At 44.5% G+C, this 27,961-nt stretch overlaps 1 protein-coding gene across 1 annotated transcript; it reads left to right on the forward strand.

Annotated features, from left to right (window-relative positions):
* Positions 1-79: 79 nt before the first annotated feature.
* On the forward strand, positions 80-27,961 carry LOC122355392 (phenylethanolamine N-methyltransferase-like). The gene is given in 4 exon segments (XM_043253614.1): positions 80-275; positions 4,579-4,786; positions 27,130-27,404; positions 27,407-27,961. Coding segments are annotated over 4 exon segments (840 nt in total). The 3' UTR covers positions 27,568-27,961.

Raw genomic sequence — 27,961 nt, forward strand, 5'->3', positions numbered from 1 at the left:
ATTTAATCTCATTCACACACAAATATAAATAAGGTCTTCAGCAAAAACAGAATAGGGACAGTGATTCAAAGGAGCTGAAATGGAGAGAGACAAAGAAATACATAGGATAAAGATAGAAAAGTTAAAGACAGTGGCTTCTTTGGAGGCACGTTACCACGGTTTTGATCCTGTAGCTTATCTGCACTATAACTACACTCCACCTCGAGCTGATTTTGAGCGGAAAAGTAGCATTGTGCCATGGAAACTCAGCTGTCTGCACAAAGCCTTTACTGAAGGTGAGCATACAAATGTGTAAGAGAGTAACTAGATTTGCATTTTCATGACAGTAGTTGCAAAACAGGCAAAAGAATAATGCTGTCACTCATTTTGTTGTCAACTGATTATATGAGAACAGAAACAGTATAGGATGTGAAGACTGGCTATTCATAGAAAAATGTTAAAACAGCATCACTCAGTGGTAGCTATAAAAATAAGATAAAATAAAATTTAAAAATAAACAAATAATTGAATGAATGAACAAATTAATTGATTAAACAATTAGTGGTGGAAGCAGGTTAGGTCAGCTCCAACTCAGCTTTAGGTCTGGGCTGACTACTTTCCTGAAACTAGTGTTATATATGGTGGATCTGCAGTTGCATAAATCCAGCCTCAAAGAGGCTGTTAAAAACAGCAACCATTGTTATGAGACTGCATCGTAAATTTGACCTGATATTATTATGCTGACAGTGTTAGGATAAGAAATCTCTACAGGAGATTTCAGTTTACTCATGTTTTTATTTTGTTTACTGGCTGACAAAGTCGGTTTGGACTTTTTTAAATATAGCTGCATGGAAACAGGATAATGCAAAAGCAAATACAAATGGGTTCAGCATGCAGTGGCATTCTAGAAAATATTCAAGAACTGCCGTGTACTGTATTCAGTGTAGTATTTTTGTCATTTGATCTCAACATGTGGGGTTAAAAGCAGCTGATAAAATTTGTGTTACCTTTTGTACAAATATAAATTATTTGAATGCTGTCTGTGGATACAGGTTAAATCAAATGACTAAAAACTTAATTTTAAAATATTACCATATTTAAGAAAAAAATCTTAAAATCCAAAAAGGAACCAACCTAGATGTGTTCAATATTTGTTTTCAGTATAATTATAAGGGTCGAGCACTAAAGCTACATAGTCAGGTGTCTTGCTGCATAACAAAATTACTTTTAGTGACTCCTTGGCATACGTTTATCAGATACAAAATTTTCCATCACACAACAACCTGCAACACTAAATCTTTTCAGACCCTTTTAAATTTTTTCAATAAAATAGTTCTTGTTTACTGCAACAACAAATTTGATGGCCAAACTGCACCTGAAGCTGTATCTCTGCAAAGCAACTTTATGCGTGTCGTTGTCACCTCAGACCACTGTAACCAATTTGATAACAGTGCCACCTATTGGTCAAAAGTGACAAACCATTAAATTAGTCATTGCATATCGAGGGGTGAAAACCAGAAAGGCGTAAGTGACATTTCACCAACTTTACAGGAGAGGTAAAACAACAATTCTAACATATTTTGATGTTGATTTCGTGCTGATTTAAATTTGTTATATTTAGTATTTTAGTATTTGAGTATTATAGTATTTTCCCAAAAGTATTTTCTGGCAAAACTGAGATGAGCCTTTATGTTCTTTTTGCTCAGCAGAAGCTTTCATTGTGGAACATTTTTGCTCTCTTTCTTATGGTGAAGTCATGAACACTAGCCTTAACTGTGGCAGTTCTTTGGATGTTGTTGTGGGGTCTTTTGTGACCTCTTGGATGAATTGTCGCTGTGCCCTTGGGATAATTTCGGTTGGCCGGCCACTCCTGGGAAGTGTTCCATGTTATCACTATTTGTGGATAATGGCTCTCATTGTGGTTCACTGGAGTCTCAAAGCTTTAGAAATGGCTTTGTAACCTTTTCCAGACTGATAGATCTCAGTTACTTTATACTCATTTGTTGTATAAGACATTGCAGTATAATACTGATATGGGCACCAGAAGTATCTGAAGGAGTGAAGATTCTGACGCACAAAAGATATTTTGCCATTTGCTTTCACTTATTTTGTCTTGTCTTTTCCTCTATAAATAAAGCAACTTGTGACCTGAGCTTTGGAGGCAAAAGAGAGAAAACTGCTTTTCTCCCGCTTGCAACCGACAGCACAATCCTTGCAAGCTAAAAATCCACAGAACTTGTCTTGTGTTTTATTTCGCGTTGAGTTGATCCTGATTGATTGATTCCTGGTAAAGAGCCGTTCGAGTGAAATAGTCTCAACAGATGCTATCTCCAAATTGGATGGAAACTCTGTGTTAATGTGCATTAATTTATGCACGGAAGAAGAGCCGAACTGGGCGGGAATACGCCCTGTAGCACCTCATTGATTGGACAGCAACCCTCGGGTAAGCCCAAATCAGCTGTTTAAAACTTCAGAGCAAGAAGCTTTCAGATTGAGTTTCCTTCCATCAGAGAGTTGTTCTTCATCAAACATTGCACATTCCATCACTTGCGCTGTAACAACTTGCTGTACAGAACGACTGGAATCTGCCAAGAACCCAGCGTAAGCTGCTGCAATGCTTAAACACTGAACTGCTTCAGCATTCCTTCAGCAAGAACTTAAACTGACCTCTGCAGCTTCAACTCTGGTAACTTCCAAAGCTGAGTAGCCCAACGACGAGAGACTTTAACAAACGCCCATTCAAATCACCCCAGGAATCCCAAAGACATCATCCAAGACCGCGACCAATCAAAAAAGCCAGGATTCCCTAAGAGAATTCCTAAGAGTTTTTCTTTCTTAACTGAATGGTGCAAAGTGAAAATTAATGATAAGCTAAAACCTCTGCTTTGATGAATTTTTGTGGGTTGCGATCATAGAATTAGCAAATAAGCTTTAGACTTCATTAATCAATTCATTAATCAAAACAAAGAGTCGTCGTTGTCTTGTGTGTTTTGCATTGTAAAGTCAAACTCCGCACAGATCTGCGCTACCCAGCTCAGAATTAAGAATTAAATCAGATAAATAATTAGTCAAAGTGTATTCTATGAATTTTAATGAAACCAACTCGAATTATTAAGATTTGATTCCCTAAATATTGATTAAAGAGCTAATTCAAATAATTCATATGAACAATCAGATTAAAGTCTTACACAGCACCACCTAATAATCTAGAAAGCTCACACAAATAAGTATTATATATCAGTCACTCACAATAACAAAAAAACTTTTTGCTTTTGTAAAATAAAGAAAACATGTCAAAAACAAATGTCCTGGGATAAAGAAATCTGTATGAAACGAACACAATGTCCAATCTCTCCTGTTTAAACTCTTTTTAATGCAGTCCCATTTGCACTCATTCATGTATAAATATCCATGTAACATCAATCCCAGCAGTAAGTAATGTTTCTTTTGCATTAGTAAACATGTTATGGCAATATAAACTTGAACACATTTAGTTGTTGCATTTTTCTCAAACAACAACATGATATGTGTCTAACGGTAATTTCATACTAAGAGCAATGTGAAAAAGGGAGGTAAATCACTGATGAACCGCCTGAATGCTGCTCATTCACCCGTGCACACTAGGTGGCACTGATCAACAATGCACTTTTCCTGTTGTGTCTCATGTGGATTTACTATTGTCCACTGCTCAATGTACAGCATCAAATTAATAAAGCTAAAAGTGTGATTCTACACCAGAAACACAAAACTGTCTATCAGTGCTTTACAAGAAAACATCTTGAAAAATAAATTAGAACAATTAGCATTAATAAGCATTAAGCCACATTTGAAAATATGTGATTATTAATGTTTTAATTAATCATGAAATGCTTTTAATAACCTCCGATTATGATCTATAGTTGATTTTGATTCTGTAGTAGGTAGACATGCACTCTTTGTATGTTTAATAATGCCACACTGCTTGTTGTCAAAAACATCTATTGTTCTTATTATTGTTTGTTCTCAGGTCCAAAAGTTAAGAACATTTTGGTGACATAGTTAACCCTCGTTCTCTGATGGAGACATTTTGTTGTGATGATAGACTGGGGTCTTGCTTGGAGCCCTTATTAGCTCTTTTTTTTTTTAGTAGCTCTTCCTTTGTTCAGAAATTAAGGACGCAGCAAACTTGAGGTATACATTATCGTCTCCTCCATTATGATGTAAAAAACAAAAAGGAGAAACTTTGGCTCCTGCTATGCAGTCAGGCTGGCCGATCTCCACATTACCCTATTGTAATGAAACTGGTATCAAAATATGGTATCAAGCCATAGAAAGCTGAACGTCCTGTCCGCTTTTTGATTTATGTTGAAAGCCTACTTTTTCTAACTGTTTTTCACCAAAAAAGTTTTCCGGCATTCCAAATAAAATCATACTTCAATTAATGGTTGTAGTTGGTCTGATGCTTCATGCCATGTTCTTATTTTCCCACTGGAGTGCTTGGCCCCATAATTACTGCTGCTATATATTATTATTATTATTATTATTATAGAAAAGTACAAGAATAAGCAGATGCACATTTTCAATACTCCAGTAGCTCTTGAATATTCCTTTCTTTTACAGATGATATAAGAGGGGACATTTTAGTTGATGTGGGATCCGGCCCCACTCTCTACCAAGTCATGAGTGGTTGTGAGAGATTTAATCGTGTCATCCTGTCTGACTTTTTGGAAGTGAATCGAAGAGAGCTACGAAACTGGCTACAGGAGGGAAAGAGCAGTATAGACTGGACTGCTTACTTCAAGTACGTTTGTGAACTGGAGGGTCGCAGGTGAGATTCCCATCTTTTTTTAACAAACAAAACTGTTGAGCTTTTAAAAGTTAACATGAAAGCAGATATAGCCAACCAAACCTTTTTGCGGAAATCACAGTTCCAAAATAGAGTAATAAAATATGAGCCCATACAAATCTTATATATTATCTTATAGGCATTGACAAGAAGGGCAATTAATATTAGCAACGGTCCCAAACATCCTCTTTTTAGTGAATACCAGCCACAAACTTACCTAACAAATTTGACTGTTGATCGTGAATCTAAAACCATGCAGTATGCTAACACTTGTTAGCCAGTCACGCGTATCACTCTTGTTCTTACCCCAGCTTTACGCACCTATCATTGTTTTCTTTTTCCGTTACGTTTCATTTCTTCCTCGTGCTCGTTAGTTTTTTTTTTTTTTAAAGCTCATCAAGCAGTGGTAAGTGAATCTTCAGTCACTCACAGTGAGTAAATGGCTTCTCCTTGCATTGTCACTTGCACCGCTTGCCATGTGTATACTTTATCTCTCTCTATCAGGGTTTAGAGATTCACATGTGATAAATGCAATTTAGAATTAGAGACATGCATCTAAACTTTAATTGAGGACAGTAAGAATGTGAGGACCGTAGATAGGGTTTTGGATGCGACTAGCTCAGTGAATCATGTACATTGTAATGGTCAAAACACAGTTCTTCCATTCTGATCAGAACATCAAACAGGTTCTCCCCACTCAGTGATGCACCCACTGAGAAACCTGATCAAAGTGCTCTAGTAATTGGTGATTCTTTTGTATGGAAGGTGAAAACACTAGCCACCATAGACATCTCAGCCATTTTAAAAGTGCTGGCTAATCTAAACATAAATTCAGTAAAATTGTTATTCATGTCGGCGCTAATGATGTTATTATTCACCAGTCGGAGAAACCTAAAAATAACATTAAAGAGGTTTGTAAATTTCCAAGTACGATGTCAGACACTGTAATATGCTCTGTTCACCTCCTGGCTTACAGGGGTGATAAGATTTGCAGTAGACTACTGGGTCTCAATGACTGGATGTCTAAGTGATGCCCGCAGAATAACATAGGTTTCATAGATGAATTTCTAAAGCAGACGTGACCCGTTAAACAGAGATGGTCTTCATCCCGCCGGTGGTGCGCTCTTCTCTCACAAAATATGGCATACAGTCTTAGAGCTCACACTTGACTAACTAAGGCCCAGGTAATGAAGCAGACAGACTGGCTAAACCACCCTTCTGTCTGTCCCCCAAATTAGAGTACGCAGAAAATGTACAAACAAAGTCAAAAGCAACAATTTATTTGATGTTTAACAAATAAATAACTGTTTATAATAGAAGCAAATGATAAAATTTAGCTTACTGAATATCAGATCCTTTCTATAAAAAAACACTTTATATAAATGATTTGATCAATGATCAGAACCAAGATTTGCTTTCTGACAGAAAACTGGCTAAAACCTGATGAATACTACCTTAAATGAGTCTACCCCAAAATTACTGCTATAATAAATGTAGCTCCCCTGCCCTCTTAGATATGTTCTAACCTAAGCTCTATAGCAGGGGTGTCCAAACTCTGTCCTGGAGGCTGGTGTCCTGCAGAGTTTAGATGCAACCCTAATTAAACACACCTGATCCAGCTAATCAAGTACTTCGGACATGCATAGTATATGTGTTTTAACAGGGTTGAATCTAAACTCTGCAGGACACCGGCCCTCCAGGACTGAGTTCGACACCCCTGCTCTATAGGGTGGAGCTTTAATGGTTGTCTCTCCACTATAAATTTCAGCCACACCTCTGATACCACTTTTAGAGAGATTTAGGGATCCTAAATGAGTAATCTGATACCTGTATGCAACAAAAGGGATTTATTTATGAAACAAAAAAACAATATAGAATTATTATATATGTGTTAGTAAGATGATATAAAGATATGATTATTCACCAGGTATCAACAAATTACAAGTTCCAGTGTACTACGGAACATTAGTAGAGTATTACAGTAACATGTTTCACCCTTTTTGAACGGTAACCATAAACTTACTAGGATACCTAAAGCAAAACAACACATAAACCGTGGCCCACTCACACCATAACCACCCTCATACCCACTCCCGATGCAGGCCTGATTCGTGGCTTGAGTGCGTAGTGGCCTTCAAAACGCAATTGGCCTCTTCACTCTCCAGCGAGCTAAAATAAAACCAACAAGCAGTGCCTATAATCCGTGACTCGGTCTCGATCGTCACCAACTCCGCTCGCAATAGTCTCAACAACGGCACCCAACACTCCCGATGGCTGGGCGCGCTATCCGGTTTTGTGTTCTCATCCCTCGTGGTCAGGGCTACGCTTCCGGTAGCTCAACGGGTCTATTTGATCTCCTCTTCCACTTCCCCGATAGATATTGACCATAGTACTACGGGTGGTACTATTTAACGCGAACTAATCAGACAATTTGTCAAACTGAAACCGCCGTATCCTCGCTAAATCCTAATTGTTGTCCACAGTTAAACGAATAAAAATAAATACATAAATCACAATTTAACACCTAAATCAAACTCAAGCGCTTCTATGAAAATATTAATTTTAACGGGATTGTTTTCACTTATAAACGGTAGATATCGATCAGAATAAACCTGTTTCTCTCACTACTCCCTCTTTCTGCATCTTCTCTTCTCGGTTTTTTAGATCTCCTTTTCCAAACCAACCACGCACGACTCACCTATAACGAAGGCGGGCATTACCTAATAAACCTCCAATCAACAGAAATCAACCAAATACGCTGGTGAAAACCAAGTTTTGTTCAAGGACATCTCAACCGATCCATAGAGTTTCGCTTAATATCTTAAAGGGGACATGCACTTATACAAGATTCTTTGTATAGCTTACATAACACACATTTAAAAGTATGAATATTAACAAAATAGGGTCCTGTTGTCACGGTTGTGTGGTAAGCACGAGAGCACACAACGCAGATTAAATGAAAATAAAAGGATTTAATCTTGAAATGGTTAAATAAAGATACAAAAAAGGCAGGCAGGTAGAACAGGCAGGTAGAACAGGCAGGCAGATACAGGTACGGACATCGGGTAGGGACCTTGACGCTCGGACAAACAGAACTGAAAAGACAGGACTTAAATACACGGGGTAATTGACGAGACACAGCTGATGACAATAACATAATTAACACGGAGGGAAGGCAGGGCACAGGGAGCACATGGCACGGGACAAAAACATAAACAAAGAGTCCAGAGATGTGACATTACCCCCCCCTCCCGGAAGGTGCGTCCTCGCACCTAAAGGGTAACAAACAAAAACAAACAAAAACCAAAATGACTAAGATTTGGGGATACCGGGTCTTGGGAGGAGGTTGTGGTGGAGGACGGATCCCCAGGAGTGGGCAGGCAGAAGGCAGAAGGGTCCAAGGTGGTGTAGACGGAGGGAGGAGCCAGGGAGGAGACAGGAGGAGTCCGGAGCAGGAGGAGATCCAGAGCCCAGCTATGGTGGTCCACGGTGGGGCCGACGGAGGGAGGAGCCAGGAAGGAGACAGGAGGAGTCCGGAGCAGGAGGAGATCCAGAGCCCAGCTATGGTGGTCCAAGGTGGAGCCGACGGAGGGAGGAGCCATGGAGGAGGAGCAGCCATCGACTCCATGGGGCCGACCGACGGCGGCGGAGCAGATGGTGGAGGAGACTGAGGTGGAGACGGAGAGCCGAAGAGCCAGGGTGACGTCGAGGCGCTGGAGGTCCAAGGCGACGCCGCAGGCTTCGGCGACGACACGAGAGACGGGGCGGGAAGGACGCGGCGGAGCCAGAGCGACTGAGGACTGAGGTGAAGCCGAGGGAAGGAGGAGCCTGACAGAGCCGGTGGGATGGAGTGACGAGGCGGCGGAGGAGAGAATCCCGAGGCGACGGATGGTCGGCGACAGACCAAGGCGGAGCCGGAGGGACGATGGAGCCTGGTGGAGCTGGTGGACTGACGGACCACGGTGTAGAGGAGGGAGCTAGGAGCCCAGGGGAGCCGACGTCTCACGAGCCGAGGAGGAGTCTGGGTCTCGGAGGCAGGACGGTGAGGCGAGGATCCTCCAACCTCGATGGCGATGGAGACCGGCAGACCCGTGGCGAGCTCCAGATGGTTTGCTGAGGATGAGCGCAGGGGCTGCTGGGATCCATCGACGGTGTGGCATGGGTGGGAGGGTGGGAAAACTTGAGGCGGCACTCGAGGGAGCGACGCGGGCGCGGGCACTGGGAACGGGACGGAGCGCCACGTGGCGCGGGCACTGGAACGGGACGGAGCGACGTGGGCGCGGGCACTGAACGGGACGGAGCGCACGTGGCGCGGCACTGAACGGGACGGAGCGCACGTGGCGCGGGCACTGGAAGCGGGACGGAGGCGCACGTGGCGCGCGGGCACTGGAACGGGACGGAGCGCACGCGGGCGCGGGCACAGGAACGGGACGGAGCGCGCGTGGGCGCGGGCACAGGAACGGGACAGAACGCACGCGTGGCGCGGGCACAGAGAGCGGGACAGAGCGCCACGTGGCGCGGGCACAGGAAGCGGGACAGAAGCGCACGTGGCGCGGGCACAGGAAGCGGGACGGCTGGGCGGAATCAGCGAGCTAACGGGACGGCTGGGCGGAACCAGCGAAGCTAACGGGACGGCTGGGCGGAACCAGCGAGCTAACGGGAAGGCTGGGCGGAACCAGCGGGCTAACGGGACGGCTGGGGCGGAACCAGCGAGCTAACGGGACGGCTGGGCGGAACCAGCGAGCTAACGGGACAGCTGGGCGGAACCAGCGGGCTTACTGGGTAGCTGAACGGGAACAGGAACTCAGGATACAGGGAGGTGCCCAGTCTAAGTCCAAGTCCAAGTCTACATCATCCAGCTCCCTTTGCAGATCCAGCAGCCCCAGGTGGATGATCAGCTCATCCTCAGCCGATGTGTAGTGGGCGGAGCTCCACTCCGCGCTCTCCTCGCAGTCGGCTGTCTCCACCGCGGGAGCTCCGTTGCTGGCTCGCGCACCTGGTCTGGACGTATACGGCTCGGGTCCTGTTACGCTCCACGGCTCTGTCGCTCTCTGTGACGATGGGTCCGTGGTCACGCCGACTCCGCCCCGTGTCAGCAGTGGGCTCAGGCTGGGGCTCGACCATGCGGTGAAGGGATGAGTTGGGCTCTGGATCTGGAGTGGGGCTGGTGTCGTTGTCCTCAGGCGCAACCATCATGGTTGATTTGCAGGACACCAGCACCCACTCGACGTCGCGGCGAGGCTCTCGAGGACCGCTCCCGGACAGCTGCGCTTGGCTGGAGGTGTTAAGTCCGCGGAAATAGAGTTCGAGCAGAGAGCAGTCCGGGTAGCGAGAGTCGCTGGCCAGTTCGAGGAATAGTTCTGTATAGTCCTCGAGAGAGCAATCCTCCTGCTCCAGCAGGCGGATGAGGAAGTTTGAGTCTTTAAACTGGGCAAACATGGCAAAAAAAAAAAAAAAAACAAAAATAAGGGGAAAATACGCCGCTATTTACTTTTTTTGTGGGTCCGAGCGTTCTGTCACGGTTGTGTGGTAAGCACGAGAGCACACAACGAGATTAAATGAAAATAAAAGGATTTAATCTTGAAATGGTTAAATAAAGATACAAAAAAAGGCAGGCAGGTAGAACAGGCAGGTAGAACAGGCAGGCAGATACAGGTACGGACATCGGGTAGGGACCTTGACGCTCGGACAAACAGAACTGAAAAGACAGGACTTAAATACACGGGGTAATTGGACAGACACAGCTGATGACAATAACATAATTAACACGGAGGGAAGGCAGGGCACAGGAGCACATGGCACGGGACAAAAACATAAACAAAGAGTCCAGAGATGTGACACCTGTTAAGTAATTTTCACCAACACCTTAGATGGCTTTCACAAATTAGACATAAACTGGTACTGGAACTATACCTAACCCTCCCTTATAGGGGTTACAAAAATGATCCATGTCTAAATCTAAAGGGGGAGGTGTTGCTACAATTTATAACAATATTCTCAGTACTTCTTAGAAGGTCTTGTGTGGGTCTATCTAGTCTTGTGTGAACTCTGTATAGTTAAAATCATAAACTCTGCACTTTATTACAAGTATGGTAGAATCATCACCGCCACCACAAATGAATGCTTTCTGAGTAATCTCTCTGATTTATTTAAATTTCTTAGCACATCCAATTCAACAGAAAAACGTGATGATGTAACAGAAGCTATGCAATCCATTTTTTTCTAGCACTTTAGATAATGTGGCTCCTTTACGCTTAAGAAATATGAACGAAAACAATCTGACTCTATGGTATAATGAGCATAATCGCACCCTAAAGACAGCAGTCTGAAAAATGGAGCGCAGCTGGAGAAAAACAAAACTAGAAGTATTTTGTATATCCTAGCGGGAAAGTATACTATCATACAGAAAAGCAATAAAAAATGATAGATCTGACTACTTTTAATCTCTTTTAGAAGAAAACAAAGAGTACTTATGTGAATGGGAGCGAAACATGGTTCTTTGTTTCAACTTTGTCTCATTTACATTTTGTATGACCACCTGCACGAATGTGCTTCAGGAGAAAATTGTTTTAGACAAGAAAAAGATAATGGTGGAATAAGACACATTACAGTACAATACACCATCATTTAAGACATAACAAGAGGAGCATTTACATATGAAACATGGCACATGAAACATGAAACTTTATGATTTTGGAGGGTTGACCGTTGGTCTGTATTCCTTCTACCTCCTACGGTATCTGTGAGGATATCCAGTCAATATTTAGACCAGACCATAGTACTGATACTGCTTTCATTAGAGACCTGTTTCTATTATTTGATCGTGGTTGTATCTCTATATTAGTGCTATTAGATCTAAGTGCTGGTTTTAACACTATTGACCACAACATTCTATTGAATAAAATGGATAACTATGCTGGTGGAAGTGCCTTAGCATGGTTCAAATCATACTTATCTGACCATGGCATTTTGTAGCAGTAAATGAGGAGGTATTGTATCTTTCACAAGTGAAATAAAAGTACCTCAAGGCTCAGTACTGGGTCCCTAGTACTAGGTCCCCAGATTTTACATGTTACCTCTGGGAGATATTATCAGGAAACATGGTGTTTGCTTTCACTGCTATGCTGATGATACTCAGCTCTATACTTCTTTTCAGCCCAGTAAAACACACCAAATTGAGAAAATAACAGAATGCATAGTGTATATATAAAGGTATATATACGAGTTGGATAAACTGGATAACGAGTAACTTCTTAATTCTAAATTCTGAAAAAATTAAGGAGGTAATTATCAGATCTAAAAAGCCCACATGTAATAACCTAGCACACTGTCTAACACTTGATCTTTTTTTCTATTTAGTACCCAAACTCTGCAATAATCTCCCAACACTATTCGAGAAGCAGACACACTCTGTTAGCTTAAATGTAGATCAAAGACCAATCTCTTTAACCTAGCTTACACATAACACACTAATACGCTTCTGTTATGAAAATCCGTTAAAAGGATTGTTAGGCTTTATTTAATTATCAGAAGAATTCAGCGGTTTGAAGAAGAATCCAGCTGTCACATCTCTGGACTCTTTGTTTATGGTTTTTATCTCGTGCCATGTGCTCCCCTGTGCCCTGCCTTCCCTCCATGTTCATTATATCATTGTCTTCAGCTGTGTCTTGTTAATTTAGTTAATTTCCTTGTGTATTTAGTCCTGTGTGTTTTGAGTTCACGTTGTCCGATCGTCAATGTCCATACGTGGTTTTGTTCTGCCTGCCTTTGTATCTTTATTTTTGCCTGTTGGGATTAAATCCGTTTAAGTTTATTTTACGTCTCGTGTGTACTCAGTCTCGCGAAAAGTAAGCGTGACAGTGCACGATTTCCCTTTTTGCTTTGTCACTATGTTTACCCCGTTTATCGACCCGTCTGTCCTCATCCTCCGGCTGGAGCAGGGGATTGCTCTCTCGAGGAATATCACGGAGACATTCTTCCTCTCGCAAAGGACTCGTTATCCCGGACAGCTTTTTGTGCGAGATTTACTTCGCGGTCTTAACATCACCAATCAAGTTCAGCTGTCCGAATGGTCCTCGAGAAGCCTCGCCATACATCGAGTGGGTGCTGGTGTCCTGCGATTCGTCAATGACTGTTGCGGTGGAGGACAACGACACCAGCCCCACTCCAGATCCAGAACCCAGCCCATCATCTCCGCGCGTTGCGGAGCTCCAAGTCGGGACGACCATGGAACCATCGCCGAGGAGAGCGACAGAGCCGTGGGCGCCACCGGACCAGAGCTGATTACGCCAGACCAGGTGCGTGAGCCGGCAACAGAGCTCGCCGCGGTGGAGACAGCCGACTGCAATGAGAGCGCGGTGGAGCTCCGCCCACTGCACATCGGCTGAGGATGAGCTGATCATCCACCTGGGCTGCTGGATCTGCAAGAGGAGCTGGACTATGTCGACCTGGACATAGACTGGGCACCTCCCTGTGGACAGAGTTCCTGTTCCCGTTCAGCTACCCCGTTAGCCCACTGGTTTCCGCCCAGCCGTCCCGTTAGCCCGCTGGTTCCGCCCAGCCGTCCTGTTAGCCCGCTGGTTCCGCCCCAGCCGTCCCGTTAGCCCGCTGGTTCCACCCAGCCGCCCCGTATGCCTGCCTCAGAGCGCACCATAGAGACTATTTCTTCCCGTGCGCTCCTCCAGTGCCCGCGCCCGTCGCTCCCTCCAGTGCCCGCGCCCGCGCGCTCCCTCCAGTGCCCGCGCCCACGTGTGCTTCCAGCTTTTTCCACCCTCCCACCCTGGTCATACCACGTCGATGGATCCCAGCAGCCCCTGTGCTCATCCTCAGCTCACCAACTGGAGCTCGCCACGGGTCTGCCGGTCTCCATCGCCGCCGAGGGTGAAGGATCCCTCGCACGCCGTCCTGCCTCCGAGTCCCAGACTCCTCCTCGACTCGTAGACCCTTCGGCTCCCCTGGGCTCCTAGCTCCCCAGTTCCTAGTCATTTTGTTTTTTTTTTTGATGTTACTCTTTGGGGTGCGAGGACGCACCTTCTGGGAGGGGGTAATGTCACATCTCTGGACTCTTTGTTTATGGTTTTACCTCGTGCCATGTGCTCCCTGTGCCCTGCCTTCCCTCCATGTTCATTATATCATTGTCTTCAGCTGTGTCTTGTTAATTTAGTTAATTTCCTCGTGTATTTAGTCCTGTGTGTTTTGAGTTCACGTTGTCCGATCGTCAATGTCCATACGTGGTTTTTGTCCTGCCTGCCTGTTCTACCTGCCTGCCTTTGTATCTTTATTTTTGCCTGTTGGGATTAAATCCGTTTAAGTTTATTTCACGTCTAGGTGTACTCAGTCTTGCGAAAGCGCAAGCGTGACACCAGCGGAGAAAATAAGTAAGTATCTTTTATTAACCTACTTGTAATAGTTTTCACATGCCATGTACATTTTACTAATTAGACTTTTTCAAACAATAACTTCTAAATATATTCATGTGAGACAATAAGCTTCATTCACAGCATCTAAATGTCTCACAATGTCAGAATGTTTTTTCTTATGTTCTAACACAGAAACAGCAATACAATATAAAAGTATAATTGTATAATGTCAGTAAGAATGAGTAGACACAAATTTATTATGATATACTATTCTTTGTTTACGAATATACATTTATAACTATAGTTTTTTATTGTATATACAAAGAATGTTTGTGTTTATAACTGTAAACCAAGCTTATGTTCACAAAGATCTGCACTGGTTTAAATATTTTGAATGTGTTATATCCAGTCATTGGTGTTTGTGATCATTTGAGGTGTAAATGTATCAAGTAAGCAGTAAATATCAATGATAAAATTTGTGTTATATGGTAACTGTGTTTTTTTTTTTTCCTATAAATCTGTACTAGTATCAGTGACCATCGTAATAATGTTAATAATGCAATTTATTTGTGTAAACAGCATGCTTAATGTTTTTATTTTAGATGTGAGGATACGTGCAAAAGAACCTGTTGCAAAGGGAGCCAATGCAAATAAACAGCCTACTCAGGATCCTGGAACACAGCTTGTGAAATGAGGCATTTTTCCGCCATGAGTCTCTTCAAAACGTCCTTCAGATCACATAAACAATATACACATTGAAAATGCCAGGTATGTGATGCTCATTTATATATTTCAACACGACACACTACCAGTCAAAGTTTTGAACAGCAAGATTTTTAATGTTTCAAGCCTGCATTTATTTGGTCCAAAATACATAATGTATTTTCTAGTAATATTAGAAGTCTTTCTTCGTCTTTCTTCACTCTTCTTCCCTCTCCCCAAACACTTCCTCCAGCTCTCTTCCGGGGAACACCAAGGTGCTCCCAGGCCAGCCAGAGACATAGTCCCTCCAGCGTGTCCTAGGTCTTCTCCGGGGCCTCCTGCTGGTGGGACATGCCCGAACACCTCCATTGAGAAGCGTCCGGGAGGCATCCGGAACAGATGCCCGAGCCACCTCAGCTGTCCTCTCTCGATGTGGAGGAGCAGCGGGTCTACTCCGAGCTCCTCCTGAGTGAATGAACTCCTCACTCTATCTCTAAGGAGTGCCCAGCCACCCTTGGAGGAAACTCATTTCGGCCAGTTGTATCCGGGATCTCATTCTTTCCGTCATGACCCAAAGCTCATGACCATAGGTGAGTAATGAAGATCGACCAGTAAATCGAGAGCTTTCGCTTGTGGCTCAGCTCATTCTTCACAATGACAGACCAGTACAGCGACTGCATTACTGCAGAAGCTGCACCGTTCCATCTGTCGATCTCTCATTCAATCCTCCTCTCACTTGTGAACAAGACCCCAAGATACTTAAACTCCTCCACCTGAGGCAGGAGCTCCCCACCAACCTGAAGGGGCAAGCCACCCTTGCCCGACTGAGAACCATGGCCTCAGACTGTTCGGGAAGCAGACACACTCTGCCAGTTTAAATCTAGATTAAAGACACATCTTTTAACTTAGCCTACACGTGACACACCAACACACTTTTTATTATTCAAATCCGTTAAAGGATTTTTAGGCTGCATTACTTAGATTTTGCTGGAACCGGGAACACTACTCTAAAATATGATGTACTTGTGACATCGTAAAAAGAATGGCATCTACGCTAATATTAGTCCTGTCTCTTTCTCAATCTGTTTCTCACAGTTTGTATCCAGACTAGATGGTGGATCAGCACACAGAGGTTATGTTCATCAGAGACCAGAAAACCTAGATGCGCCCGTGGACAGATCACCAGATCCTGATGCGCACACACACACACGCTAAGTCATTTACACTATCTGACACAGCTGTGATTAAAATTGAACTGGAAGTTAACTGAGTCTGGTTTCTCCCAAGGTTTTTTTTTCTCCATTCTCTATTTTGTTTCCTTGCCATTGTCGCCTCTGGCTTTGCTTGGTTGGGGACACTTAACTTCTAGTGATTTAACGTCGAGTTGATTAAAGAGACCGTCTCTGCATTTAATAAGAAATTGGTCACTCTCGTCATTATACATCCCTGTCATTGTACTTTTCTACATTATACTGTACAGTGCTTTGATGCAACCTGTGTAGTTAAAGCGCTATATAAATAAAAATGATTTGATTGATTGATTGATCACATATCTGGGGCTGCTGGATCTTCAAGAGGAGCTGGATGATGTGGATTTTGACGAGACCTGGCACCTCCCCTGTATTCTGAGTTCCTGGTTCCGTCCAGCCATCCTGTTTGCCTGCTGGTTCCATCCTGTTGTCAGTATGCCCGCTGGTTCCGTCTAGTCATCCTGAGTTCCTGCCTTGAGAGCGCTCCCTAGAGACTGATCCCCAGAGCTCCCTCCAGTGCCTGCACCGCAGCCAGTGTCTGTGGTGCAAGTTTTTCCACCCTCCCACCCTTACCATCCTCCGTCGATGGTTCCCAGCAGCCCCTGCTCTCATCCTCAGCTCACCATCTGGTGCTTGCCACGCTCTGCCGGTCTCCATCGCCGCCATGAGTGGAGGATCCCTTGCCTCATCATCCGGCCTCTGAGTCCTGGACTTCACGTCGGCCTGTAGACCCATCAGCTCCCCCTTTGCTCCCTTCTCTCCACCGTGATCCATCAGTCCACCAGCGCCGCAGGCTCCCATCGTTCCTCCGGCTCTGCCTTGGTCTGTCGTCGACCATCCGTCGCCTCAGGATTCCTCTCCTCCGGCTTTGCCTCGTCCCTCCGGCTCTGTCAGGCTCCTCCATCCCTCTGGCTCCACCTCAGTCCTCTGTCACTCTGGCTCCACAACGTCCTTCTTCTCCGGACTCCTCCTGGCTCTTCCCTCCGTCTGCACCTCCCTGGCCCCTGCTTACCCCCCTCCTGGGGCCCGTCCTCCACTGGAACCTCCTCCCAAGCTCCCGTGATTCGTTTTATTTTCCGGGGCATATGTCACATGGACTCCTTTTGTTGTTGCTTTTGTCATGTGCCATGTGTTCAGTATGACCTTCTTTTTAGTTAATGTTTTATCGTGTTCAGCTGTGTCTCGTTTATTAAATATTTACGTTGTGTATTTAAGTCCTGTTGCTTGTATTCAGTTTGTCTGACTTCGTCTTTAATGCGTATGGTTTTGTTTGGTCGGCCTGCCTGCCCGTTCAAACTATATTATTTCTGTTAGTTTGTAGAAAATTAAAACTGTTTAAGTTTATTTTACTTGTTGAGTGCTTCCTCTCACAAACCACACCCATAAACATGACACAAGATCACATTTCTATAATTTACTTACGATCTTTGATTAACCAATTACGATAAGCAACTTGCCAACACTTTCCATAAGATCTAATGTACTTGTTGATTAGTAAGAATAACTTTATGCTTTTGTAAGAATATCACTTATACTGTATACTATCCACCGTTATCACAAAGTTATCACACAAAGACTGTAAGAACTAGACAAGTCCACACCCTTTTACCAACTTCACCTACTGGCATGAAGAAGAGGCAGAAGATGTTGAATGTGGAGGAGGGAGCTAGGAGCCCTGGGGGAGCCGAGCGGTTCTACGAGCCGAGATGGAGTCCGGGACTCGTGGCAGGAAGGTGAGGTGAGGAATCCTTCACCCACAGCGGCGATGGAGACCGGCAGACCCATGGCGAGCTCTCAGATGGTGGCGCAGGGGCTGCTGGGATCCATCAACGTCGTATGGTAAGGCGCGGAGGGTGGGAAAATGTGCTCTGGAGGGAGCACACGTGGCGCGGGCACTGGAGGGAGCTTATGAGAAACAGCGGGCATTCATGATAGCGAGGAGGTGCTAGGTCTATTTCCAGATCCATACCCAGTTCCTCTTGTAAATCCAGCAGCCCCAGGTGGATAATCAGCTCATCCTCAGCCGAAGTGCAGTGAGCGGAGCTCACTCCTCACTCTCATGGCAGATGGCAGTCTCCACCGTGGCGAGCTCTGTTGCCGGCTCACGCACCTGGTCTGGCGTAGTTGGCTCGGGTCGGTGGTGCTCCACGGTTCTGTCGCTCTCTCTCGGTGATGGGTCCGTGGTCGCGCTCGACTCTACACCTGTGTCAGCGGTGGGCTCAGACTGTGGCTCGACCATGTGGTGAAGTGATGAGCTGGGCTTTGGATCTTAGTGGGGCTGGTGTCGTTGTCCTCCAGCGTAACAGTCATTGACGAGATTGACACAACACCAGCACCCACTCGACGTGAAGCGGCAAAGCTCTCTCTCGAGGACCGGCCCGGACAGCCGTGCCTGATTGGAGATGTTTAGTGCGCTGAAGTAATTTTCGCACAGAAAGCTGTCCAGGTAATGGAAGTCGTGGGCGAATGGAAGAATGTCTTTGTATATTCCTCGAGAGAGCAATCCCTGCTCCAGCAGAAGGATGAGAAGTTCTTGTTGTTGTAGGGGAAAACATTATGAAAATAAAAGGGATAAACGCCGCTATTTCTGTACTTTTGCACGGTCCGATCTTCTGTCACGGGTGTGGTTAGCAGGAGAACACACGACTAGCATAAGGGTAAATAAAAGGCTTTAATCCACTCAGGGATGAAATAAACAATATAATTACAGACGGGCAGGCAGGTAGGTAGACAGGAATGAAACCACACGCACATAAAGGCGAGATCGGACAAACAGAACTGAAACCACAGGACTTAAATACTCTACGGAATTACTTAAACTACACAGCTGAAGACAATAAAAACAACTAACTAAAGTGGGTTAAGCGGAACACATGGCAAACGACAAAACAATAGCACAAAGTCCAAAGACGTGACAATATCATGCACTTGTTACATTGCAAAAAAATTTCATCTATGCTAATATTCTTTCTTATTCTGTTTCTCAGTTCATATTTACATCAGATGGTGGATCTGGATGAGAGATGACCTTCATCAGAGACCAGAACACCTAGATGAGCCCCATAGACAGATCACTGGAACCAGATGCATGCATACACAAACACACAAAGTCCTTTGCACAATCTGACATGCTCTTAAAATTGAACTGGAAATTAAGTGCTGGACGTCTGGCCAGAGAAGAACTGGCTCCAACTGAGCCTGGTTTCTTACAAGTTTTTTTTCATTCATTCTTTCTTCTTTCACGGATGAAATGTTGTTTCCCTTGCCCTGGTGCATTTGGCTTGCTTAGTTAGGGACACTTAATTTATATGATTAAATAGATATGATTATAGCTGATTTGATTACAGAGACAGTCTCAGCATTTACTAAAACATTTTTTAAAACTTGTCATATACATTACCATCACTTTATTCTCCTTTTGATACTGTTCAGTGCTTTGATACAATCTATAAATTGTTATTGTTAAAATAAAAAAATTGATGCATCAAGCCTGCATTTGATTAAAAATACAGGAAAAAAGTAAGATTGTGAAATATTTGCAATATAATTTTTAAATTAAATTTATGTGATGCAAAGCTGAATTTCCATCAGTGATTAATGTTTAGTATCACACGATCCTTCAGAAATCATTCAGTTATTGTGATTTAATATTAGAATTATTAATGTTGGCAAAGTTGTGATGGCAAATATTTATTCAGGATACTATAATGAATAATATCAATCTTTGCCATCACTTATTAATTTAATATATCCTAGGTAAATAAAAGTTTTATTTTGTACTGTATAACACTGTAATGAACCGCGCTGTCGGCCACCAGAGGAACCCTCCCAGAATATTAGTCCCGGAACTACGTTTCCCATCATGCCTCTTTCCAGCTCTAATTACCTGCCCAGGTGTACCTTGTTAAGACTGCTATTTAAGCTGCAACCAGCCAAGAACTCTTTGCGAAGTCTTATCCTTGCCCCAGCTGGTAATTCTAAGCGTTTGTTCTATTGTTGTCTTCCTGTGTTTGACCTTGTTCCGTGTTTCGTTTCGCCGATGGTTTGCTGCCTACCTATTGACCTATTGCCTGTACCTTGACTCTGATTCTGTCTGCCTGCCTCGATCTCTGCCTGACTCTGTTTACGACTCTGCCTGCCCTGTGTTATTTCAGCTACTGTTACCGAACCGTGCCTGTTTGACTTTTCTCATTAAAGAGCTTGCGAATGGATCCGAACGTTTCTGACTCGTCATTACAGAAGACTTTGACACCACAGGACCCAGCGGCTCTGTATCAGCTGGTTTCCGAGGTCTCGTCACAAGCCGCCATGCTTGTGACTCACCAACAACAGCTCCAAAAATGAACCACTCTGACTGAGGAGCTAGTGAAAGCCGTGCAGGCGTTCTCACCCCTCGCGCCACCAATGTAGTCACGCCAGCTCCGCCTCCCACGCCGAACAATGTGAGTAACAGCCCTGCTTCACCTCGACTTTCCTTACCTTAAAAAATTTTTATGGTAATCCTGCTTCAATGCTCTATTTTCATTACACAACAACCCCTGTTATATCCCACGGAGGACAGTAAGGTGGCCCTGATATGTTTCTTACTGACTGGAAGAGCTTTGGATTGGGCTACTGCTATGTGGGAGGGCAGACAAATGGCTATCCCCTCATACACTGATTTCCTGCGACAGTTTCACGAGGTGTTGAACATACAGCAGGGAGGAAAGGAGCCTGGCGAACAACTGCTCTCTCTAAAACAAGGTAACACACTAACATTCCGCACTCTCGCTGCACAGACTGGATGGAAACCAGAACCTCTCAAACTCCTCTACCGCAAGGGACTCATCTACAAGCCGAGCTGGCATGCCGAGATGAGGGAAGAACTCAGGCCAAATACTTCACTAAGCTGGACCTACACAGCGCATATAACCATAATCCATGAAGGGGACAAGTGGAAGACCGCCTTCTCCACGACCACTGTCCTGAAACGTCTCATCCAGAATCAGCTCTACGCCAAGTTAAAGAAATGTGAATTTCACCAGACCCAAGTTTCTTTTCTCTGCTACATCATCAGTTCTGAAGGAGTTACCATCGGCGAGAGCAAGGTTCATGCTGTCGTCCACTGGCCTCAACCTAGGACCTTGGAAGGAGATGCAGCGATTTCTGGGGTTCGCCAATTTCTACCGGAGATTTATTCGGAACTTCAGCACTACAGCCACACCACTCACCTCTCTGCCCAAGAAGGGCAGTCGCCTGCTAAGATGGACGTCCGAGAGTACTCAGGCATTCCAAGCCCTCAAAGAGAAATTCACCACTGCTCCCATTCTTCATCACTCTGACCCTGAGAAGGAGTTTGTGGTAGAGGTAGACGATTCCAACACTGGCATCGGGGCGTACTATCCCAACGTCACGGAAATCCGCCAAACTATTTCCATGCGGCGTTCTACTCACGTAAAGCTCAACGCGCTGAATGTAACTATGATGTGGGTGACCGATAGTTACTCACCATGAATGCGCCCTTGTAGGAGTGGCGGCATTGGCTGGAAGGTGCAAGACTACCGTTTCTCATACTGACAGACCACCGCAACTTAGAATACATTCGAACGGTCAAACGACTGAAGCCAAGACAAGCCAGATGGTCATTATTCTTTGCACGGTTCAACTTCAAGGTCACTTACATTCCTGGGTCCAAGAACGACAAAGCAGCGCGCACTATCCAGGCAGTTTGAGCAGGCAGCTAACTCTTCCAGCCTCGAACCCATCCTTCCGCAAGCGGTGATCATTGCACCTGTGCAGTGGGACATGTTCACGAACCACCTGAATGTCCACCCACACTCACTTACGTACCACAGCAACTCCGGATCCGTGTTCTACATTAGGTTCACGATAGCCCCAGTGCTGGACATCCCGGCATCGCTACGACACTCCAATTGACGACCAGCAAATTCTGGTGGCCCGACCTACGGTCTGCAGTTTTTGCAAGGTTTGTCCAGCAATGTCCCACTTGTAGCGTAACCAAGTCATCTCACCAAAGACCAGCAGGGCTGTTACAACCTTTACCCATTCCCCAGAGACCATGATCACACATCGCAGTGGATTTCGTCACTGATCTCCCGTCATCAAACAACTTTACTACTATTCTTACAGTTGTGGACTGATTTTCCAAAGCCTGCAGATTCATACCGCTACCTAAACTACCCACGGCATGGGAAACCGCCAAAGTATTGATGAATCAAGTCTTCCAGTTCTACGGATTGCCAGAGGACATTGTGTCAGATTGTGGACCACAATTCACATCACGAGTGTGGCAGGCCTTCTGTTCTCAACTGAACATCAATGTCAAGCTTAACCTCCGGATACCACCCACAGTCCCTAACGGTCAAGCGGAACGACTCAATCAACAACTTACCCGGTTCTACCAGGTCATACTGCCACTCCAACCAACAGGACTGGAGTCAATTTCTTCTGTGGGCTAAGTATGCACAGAACTCCCTTTTGAAAGGCATCCACGGACTAACCCCATTTCAATGTGTCCTGGGCTTTCCAACCTACCCGCTGTCAATGCCTGGCTTCAAAGGAGCGAAAGAGCGTGGAACGCTGCTCACGTTCATCTGCAACAAGCCGTCAGAAACCTCACTGAACAAGCCAACTGCCGCTGTCGGGAATCGTCCAGTCTATACACCTGGACAGTGGGTTTGGTTATCCTCCAAGGACCTACGCCTCCGCCAACCATGCAGGAAGCTAAACCCCAGGTATGTGGGCCCATTTAAGGTCGTAAGACAAATCACTCCTGTTTCTTACCGCCTGGCATTGCCCTCCAATTATTGCATTTCTCCCACTTTCCATGTCATTGCTGAAACCTGCCGGTGGTCCGAGAGGAGAGAGAGGACCAGGATGAGGCAGCGGAAAGCGAAGCCCCTCCTTAATCATCGATGGCAAGGAAGCCTACCGGGTACATGAGTTACTCGACTTGCGACACCGAGGCAGGGTATTACAATACCTTGTGGACTGGGAGGGATACAGCCCAGAGGAACGATCCTGGGTTAATGCCCAGGATATCCTGGATCCTCCTTAACTACTGACTTCCACCGGGATCATCCGGACAGGCCCGCACCGCGTCCTCGAGGAAGACCTCGGCGTAGGAGTCATTCCTTGCTTCAGGAGCCGCTCACAGGGAGGGGCTCTGTAAAGAACCGCGCCTGTGGCTCTCTCCGGCTGCCACCGGAGGGAACCCTCCCAGAATATTAGTCCCGGAACTACGTTTCCCATCATGCCTCTTTCCAGCTCTAATTACCTGCCTCGTCATTACAAATACATATAATGTACTGACCCCAAACTTTTGAGTGGTAGTGTATATTCTATTTAAAATCAATTTTTTTTTTTTTTTAGGATTCTTGAATGAATATCACAGGTTCCAAAAAAAAAAAAAAATATGCAGCATAACAGTTACAGAACTGATTATAAATTAGCATATTAGAAAGATTTCTGAAGGATCATGTGACATTGAAGACTAGAGTAATGATGTTGAAATTCAACTTTGCATAACATAAATGAAATAAATTAGATGTTATATATAAAATCTAGATTTTCTATATTAAAATAATAATAAAAAAAAAAAAAAAAAAAAAAAAAATCACAAAAATATTACTGTAGTGCCCATGTGCTCTGTGTGGCCTAGTTTCTGTCTTGTGTTATTTAGTTAATTATGCCATTTATGTTCAGGTTTATAATTATGTCATTATCTCCTCCTAAATAAGTTCTAGTTTGTTCAGTATTTAATTGTCTGATATACCTACATAGTGCAAAGAGGTTGCAAACCTTCTGCAGAGGCAATCACTACAGACCTCCAAACTTTATTATTAGCTCAAGAACAGTGCACAGAGCGCTTTATGGAATGGGTTTCATGGCAGAGCAGCTGCATCCAAGCCATACTTTACCAAGTCAATGCAAAGTGTCAGATGCAGTGGTGTAAAGCACACCACCACTGGACTAGAGCAGTGGAGATGCATTCTCTGGAATAAATAATCACGCTGATTCTCTATCTGGCAATCTAATGGATGAGTCTGGGTTCGGTGGTTGCCAGGAGAACGGTACTTGTCTGACTCTATAGTGACAAGTGTAAAGTTTAGAGGGGGATTTATGGTGTGGGGTAGTTTTATAGGAGCTGGGCTTGGCCATTTAGTTCCAGTGAAAGTAACTTTGAATGCTTCAGCATACCAAGACATTTTGGACAGTTCCATGCCCCCTTCCTCTTCCAACATGACTGTCACCAGTGCACAAAGCATAAAGACATGGAGAGTCTGGTGCAGATGAAGTTGACTGGACTGCACTTAACCCGGTAGAACACTTTTTAGGGTGAATTAAAGAAGAGACTGAGAGCCAGGCCTTCTCATCAGTGTGTGACCTCACAAATGCACTTCTTGAAGAATGGTCAAAAATTCCCATAAACACTCCTAAAATGTGTGGACAGTCTTCCCAGCAGAGTTGAAGCTGTTATAGGTGCAAAGAGTAGACCAACATCATATTGACAAAAAAATATAATAATAAATGTACATGCCCTGTCATGTGAAAATGTAAACAGGTTTGCAAAAAAGTCAATTGCAAATAAAGAGAAGTAATGGGAATGTGGTGTTTCTATGTTCTGTTTTTATGTGAGCAATAGACATTAATAAGTTCTTTAAAAAACATAAATGACCACGGAAACATAGCCAGTCATGCTCTACATTAAACTATGATTCACTGTCTGTCAGTCACTACAAGTTATGTTGTGACGACAGACTGAAGTCTTGCTTGGAACTCTTATTAGCTCTGATTAAGAGAAAAGTGGTTAACTAATCCTGAGGCACTCCCCATCACACGGGTATAAATAGAAGACAGGTGTAACCACTTGTCAAATTTTGCTTCGGAGTGCTGCATGTTGACTGTACTGGCAATTTCTTTTGAAGAGAGCGCTGGAAAAGAAGCTGTTCTTGTGGTGGTAAGACACAATCAGCAGCGTTCCTGTTGTTCAGTGATTCCACTGGAATTGAGAGAGATTTCTGGGCCATGGGCCTCGTTATGTGGCAGTGAAGGGCTTATAACCTTTTGCTGCTGCCCCTTTGCCACTTGCACAGAGGCAACCCAACCCATTGGGGTGGCTCTTCGGATAATCCCAGAGGCCCGTCCAAGTTCAGTGGTGTTCAACCGCTTCTGTCTGGTGTGAGGAGGTTGCTGTGCTCCTGGCAAAGCATCCAATCAAGCCTGTCCCTTCAGCCTAGATGAGGTTGAAGTTCTACAGCCTTCACTTTATCGTGCCCAAGAAAAGAGGGGCCTTCGGCCAGTCCTGGACCTGCGTGTTTTGAATTGGGCCCTTCACAAGCTCCAATTTAAATGTTAATGCAGAAACACATTACCAAATGTGTTCAGCCACAGGACTGATTTACAGTGGTCGTGGGATGTGTTCCATGTCTTGATTTTTCTAGTTTGGCAGTAGAAAGTTTTCTCTTCAGAGCTGCCCTGTCTCTTTGTTGTCCTGGCTTAAGTTTCTGTCTGCTAAGGCAGCGCTCCAGATCACGCTCACTTCCATTAAGAGGATCGGGGACTTCCAGTCGTTTCGGTCAGCGAAGAGTGCCTTGTGTTTGGGCTGGCCTGCTGTCACATCGTCTTAAAATCCGGCCTGAATATGTGCCAAAGGTTCCCACCACACCTTCCGTGATCAAGTAGTACTCCGGCAAGTACTGCCCCCGAAGGAGGCAGACCCAGCCTTGATGTTGGTACAATTTGTGTTGTTAATAGCGCAATATAAATAAAAGTGATTGATTGATTTATATCCTGTAAGGGTCTTGTGCATATACGTGGACCGTACCTGGAGCATCAGTAGTTCCAAGCAGCTGTTTGTCTGTTACAGTGGTCAGCAGACAGGGAAAGCATATCCAAGCAGAGGTTGGCTCACTGAATAGTGGACACCATTGCCTGGGCGTACCATTTCCAATTCGAGCCGTGTCCCTGGGTGTGAGAGCCCACTCCACTCTCTCGCAGACATTGCAGAGCTGTGGGCTGGGTGACACTGAATACCTTTGCATGGTATTACAACCATTTGCACTGAGCCAGTTTCTTCCAGTGTTTTGAGTAACTGGTGAGAACTGGTCATGTCCTGCTTGCTGCGCCATTCCCCCTTTCTCTCCCGGTCTCCCGAACTCGGTTGAGCATCCTCCAGCACCGGCAGTCAGACTGGGTGGAGCAATCTGCCACCAGGCTGTGTCGGGGTTAGATGCCCGTTCTCCCGGTCAGCCCTTGCACTGGGCTAGGTGGCCATATGTTCGATTCCTCGCGGGCAATCCCATATATGTATTTTGACGGTAAGATTCCCCTACAGGTGAACTTGTGTCTTCCCTTGGCAGATCATCTGTCCGTCTCCAACGTCAGTTGTTTCCCCGCTACCTTGGCCAAGATCTGACATAGAGACCTATATCACATGTTGCACTGTCTCCACATATGACCTCCCTTTAGGCAGGATGTGGTCTCCATAGCTTACCCCTTTGTTCTGCCAAACTGTAGCAAATAGGGTGATTGAAGCATCTCTTGAAGGTCGAAATCCATTCTCTTAACAATCTATCTTAGGAAGAACGGTTTGGCCTCTCCAGCAGCAATGTACCCACCGTTGGTCCCTGTGGGAGCCAAGGTCAGCCAATTTGCTCTGGTGTGTTGGGAAGGTTTACGATCTTGCATAGCATTGGCCTGACACGCTGACCACTGGCGTTTTCTCTTAATCATCGCTAATAAGGGCTCCAAGCAAGACCCTAGTCTCTTAAGCTTATTGCCCAAAGCATCCATATTTGTCAATGCCTAAGTTAATTAGAGTATTTAAAAGAATTCATTTTAGATACGTTAAAATGTGTGATTCATGCAGTCATACGATTAAACGTGATTAAATATTTGAATCGATTGACTGCTCTAATATAATAATCTGTCTGTGTTTACTTTAATATCTATATGCACTTAATATCTAAAAATCAATCTAATCCAGTGTTTTGAACCTTTTCATTTTCTCTAGTTCATCGGCTTGGGCAGAAAAGGCAACACGTCTTCGTTCGGTTGTGTCTGATGTGCTGCCAGTTGATGTACACCAGTCCTTTCCATTATCACCAGAGTTCTTGCCCCCTTCTGGAGCAGACTGTCTGGTGTCATCTTTCTGTCTGGAGAGTGTAAGCCATGACTTGCTTTCCTTCGACCATGCCTTAGGCCACATCTCCAGCCTGCTTAAAAAAGATGGTCACCTCCTGCTTATTGGTGCCTTGGGAGAGAGCTTCTACATGGGGGCACCAGGCTATACATCCCTGTGGTCCCTCTGGATGAGTCTCAGGTCTGTGCTAGCCTGAAGGCCAGTGGATATCAGCTGTTGCAGTTGTGCATTTACCACCTGCCCCCAGACATGAAGCTGGGAGTGGATGATGTCACTGGTGTGTTCTTTGTAAAAGCTAAGAAAACATGAACAATTGTAGTTGAAGAGTAGTTCATGGACTGTAAAGTTAGGCCATGTATGACTGTCTTATGTCTTAATTCTTCACTTTTAATTGAACATGAAAAATTACAACAAATTCTAAACAAAACAATTGTTCCCAATGTTTGATTTTACTCATTGCAATTATCACAATTATTAAAATTCACCCCACATTCATTGCAGTTAATATTGTCTGTCTCTTAAACAGCATATGTGACAGTCTATTAGTATCTAAATTACACAAACAATCAATGCTGGGCATGTTATCAGTAATTACTTTTAGGTACTAGTTACTTCTCACAACTGAGTTACATCTAATTACCAGGAAAAGTAACTACTGTGTTACATAAAAAATAAAATAAAGTAGAAATGTCATGTAACTCAA

Source organism: Puntigrus tetrazona, chromosome 12, assembly GCF_018831695.1.
Source record: "Puntigrus tetrazona isolate hp1 chromosome 12, ASM1883169v1, whole genome shotgun sequence".
NCBI classification, from domain to species: domain Eukaryota; kingdom Metazoa; phylum Chordata; class Actinopteri; order Cypriniformes; family Cyprinidae; genus Puntigrus; species Puntigrus tetrazona.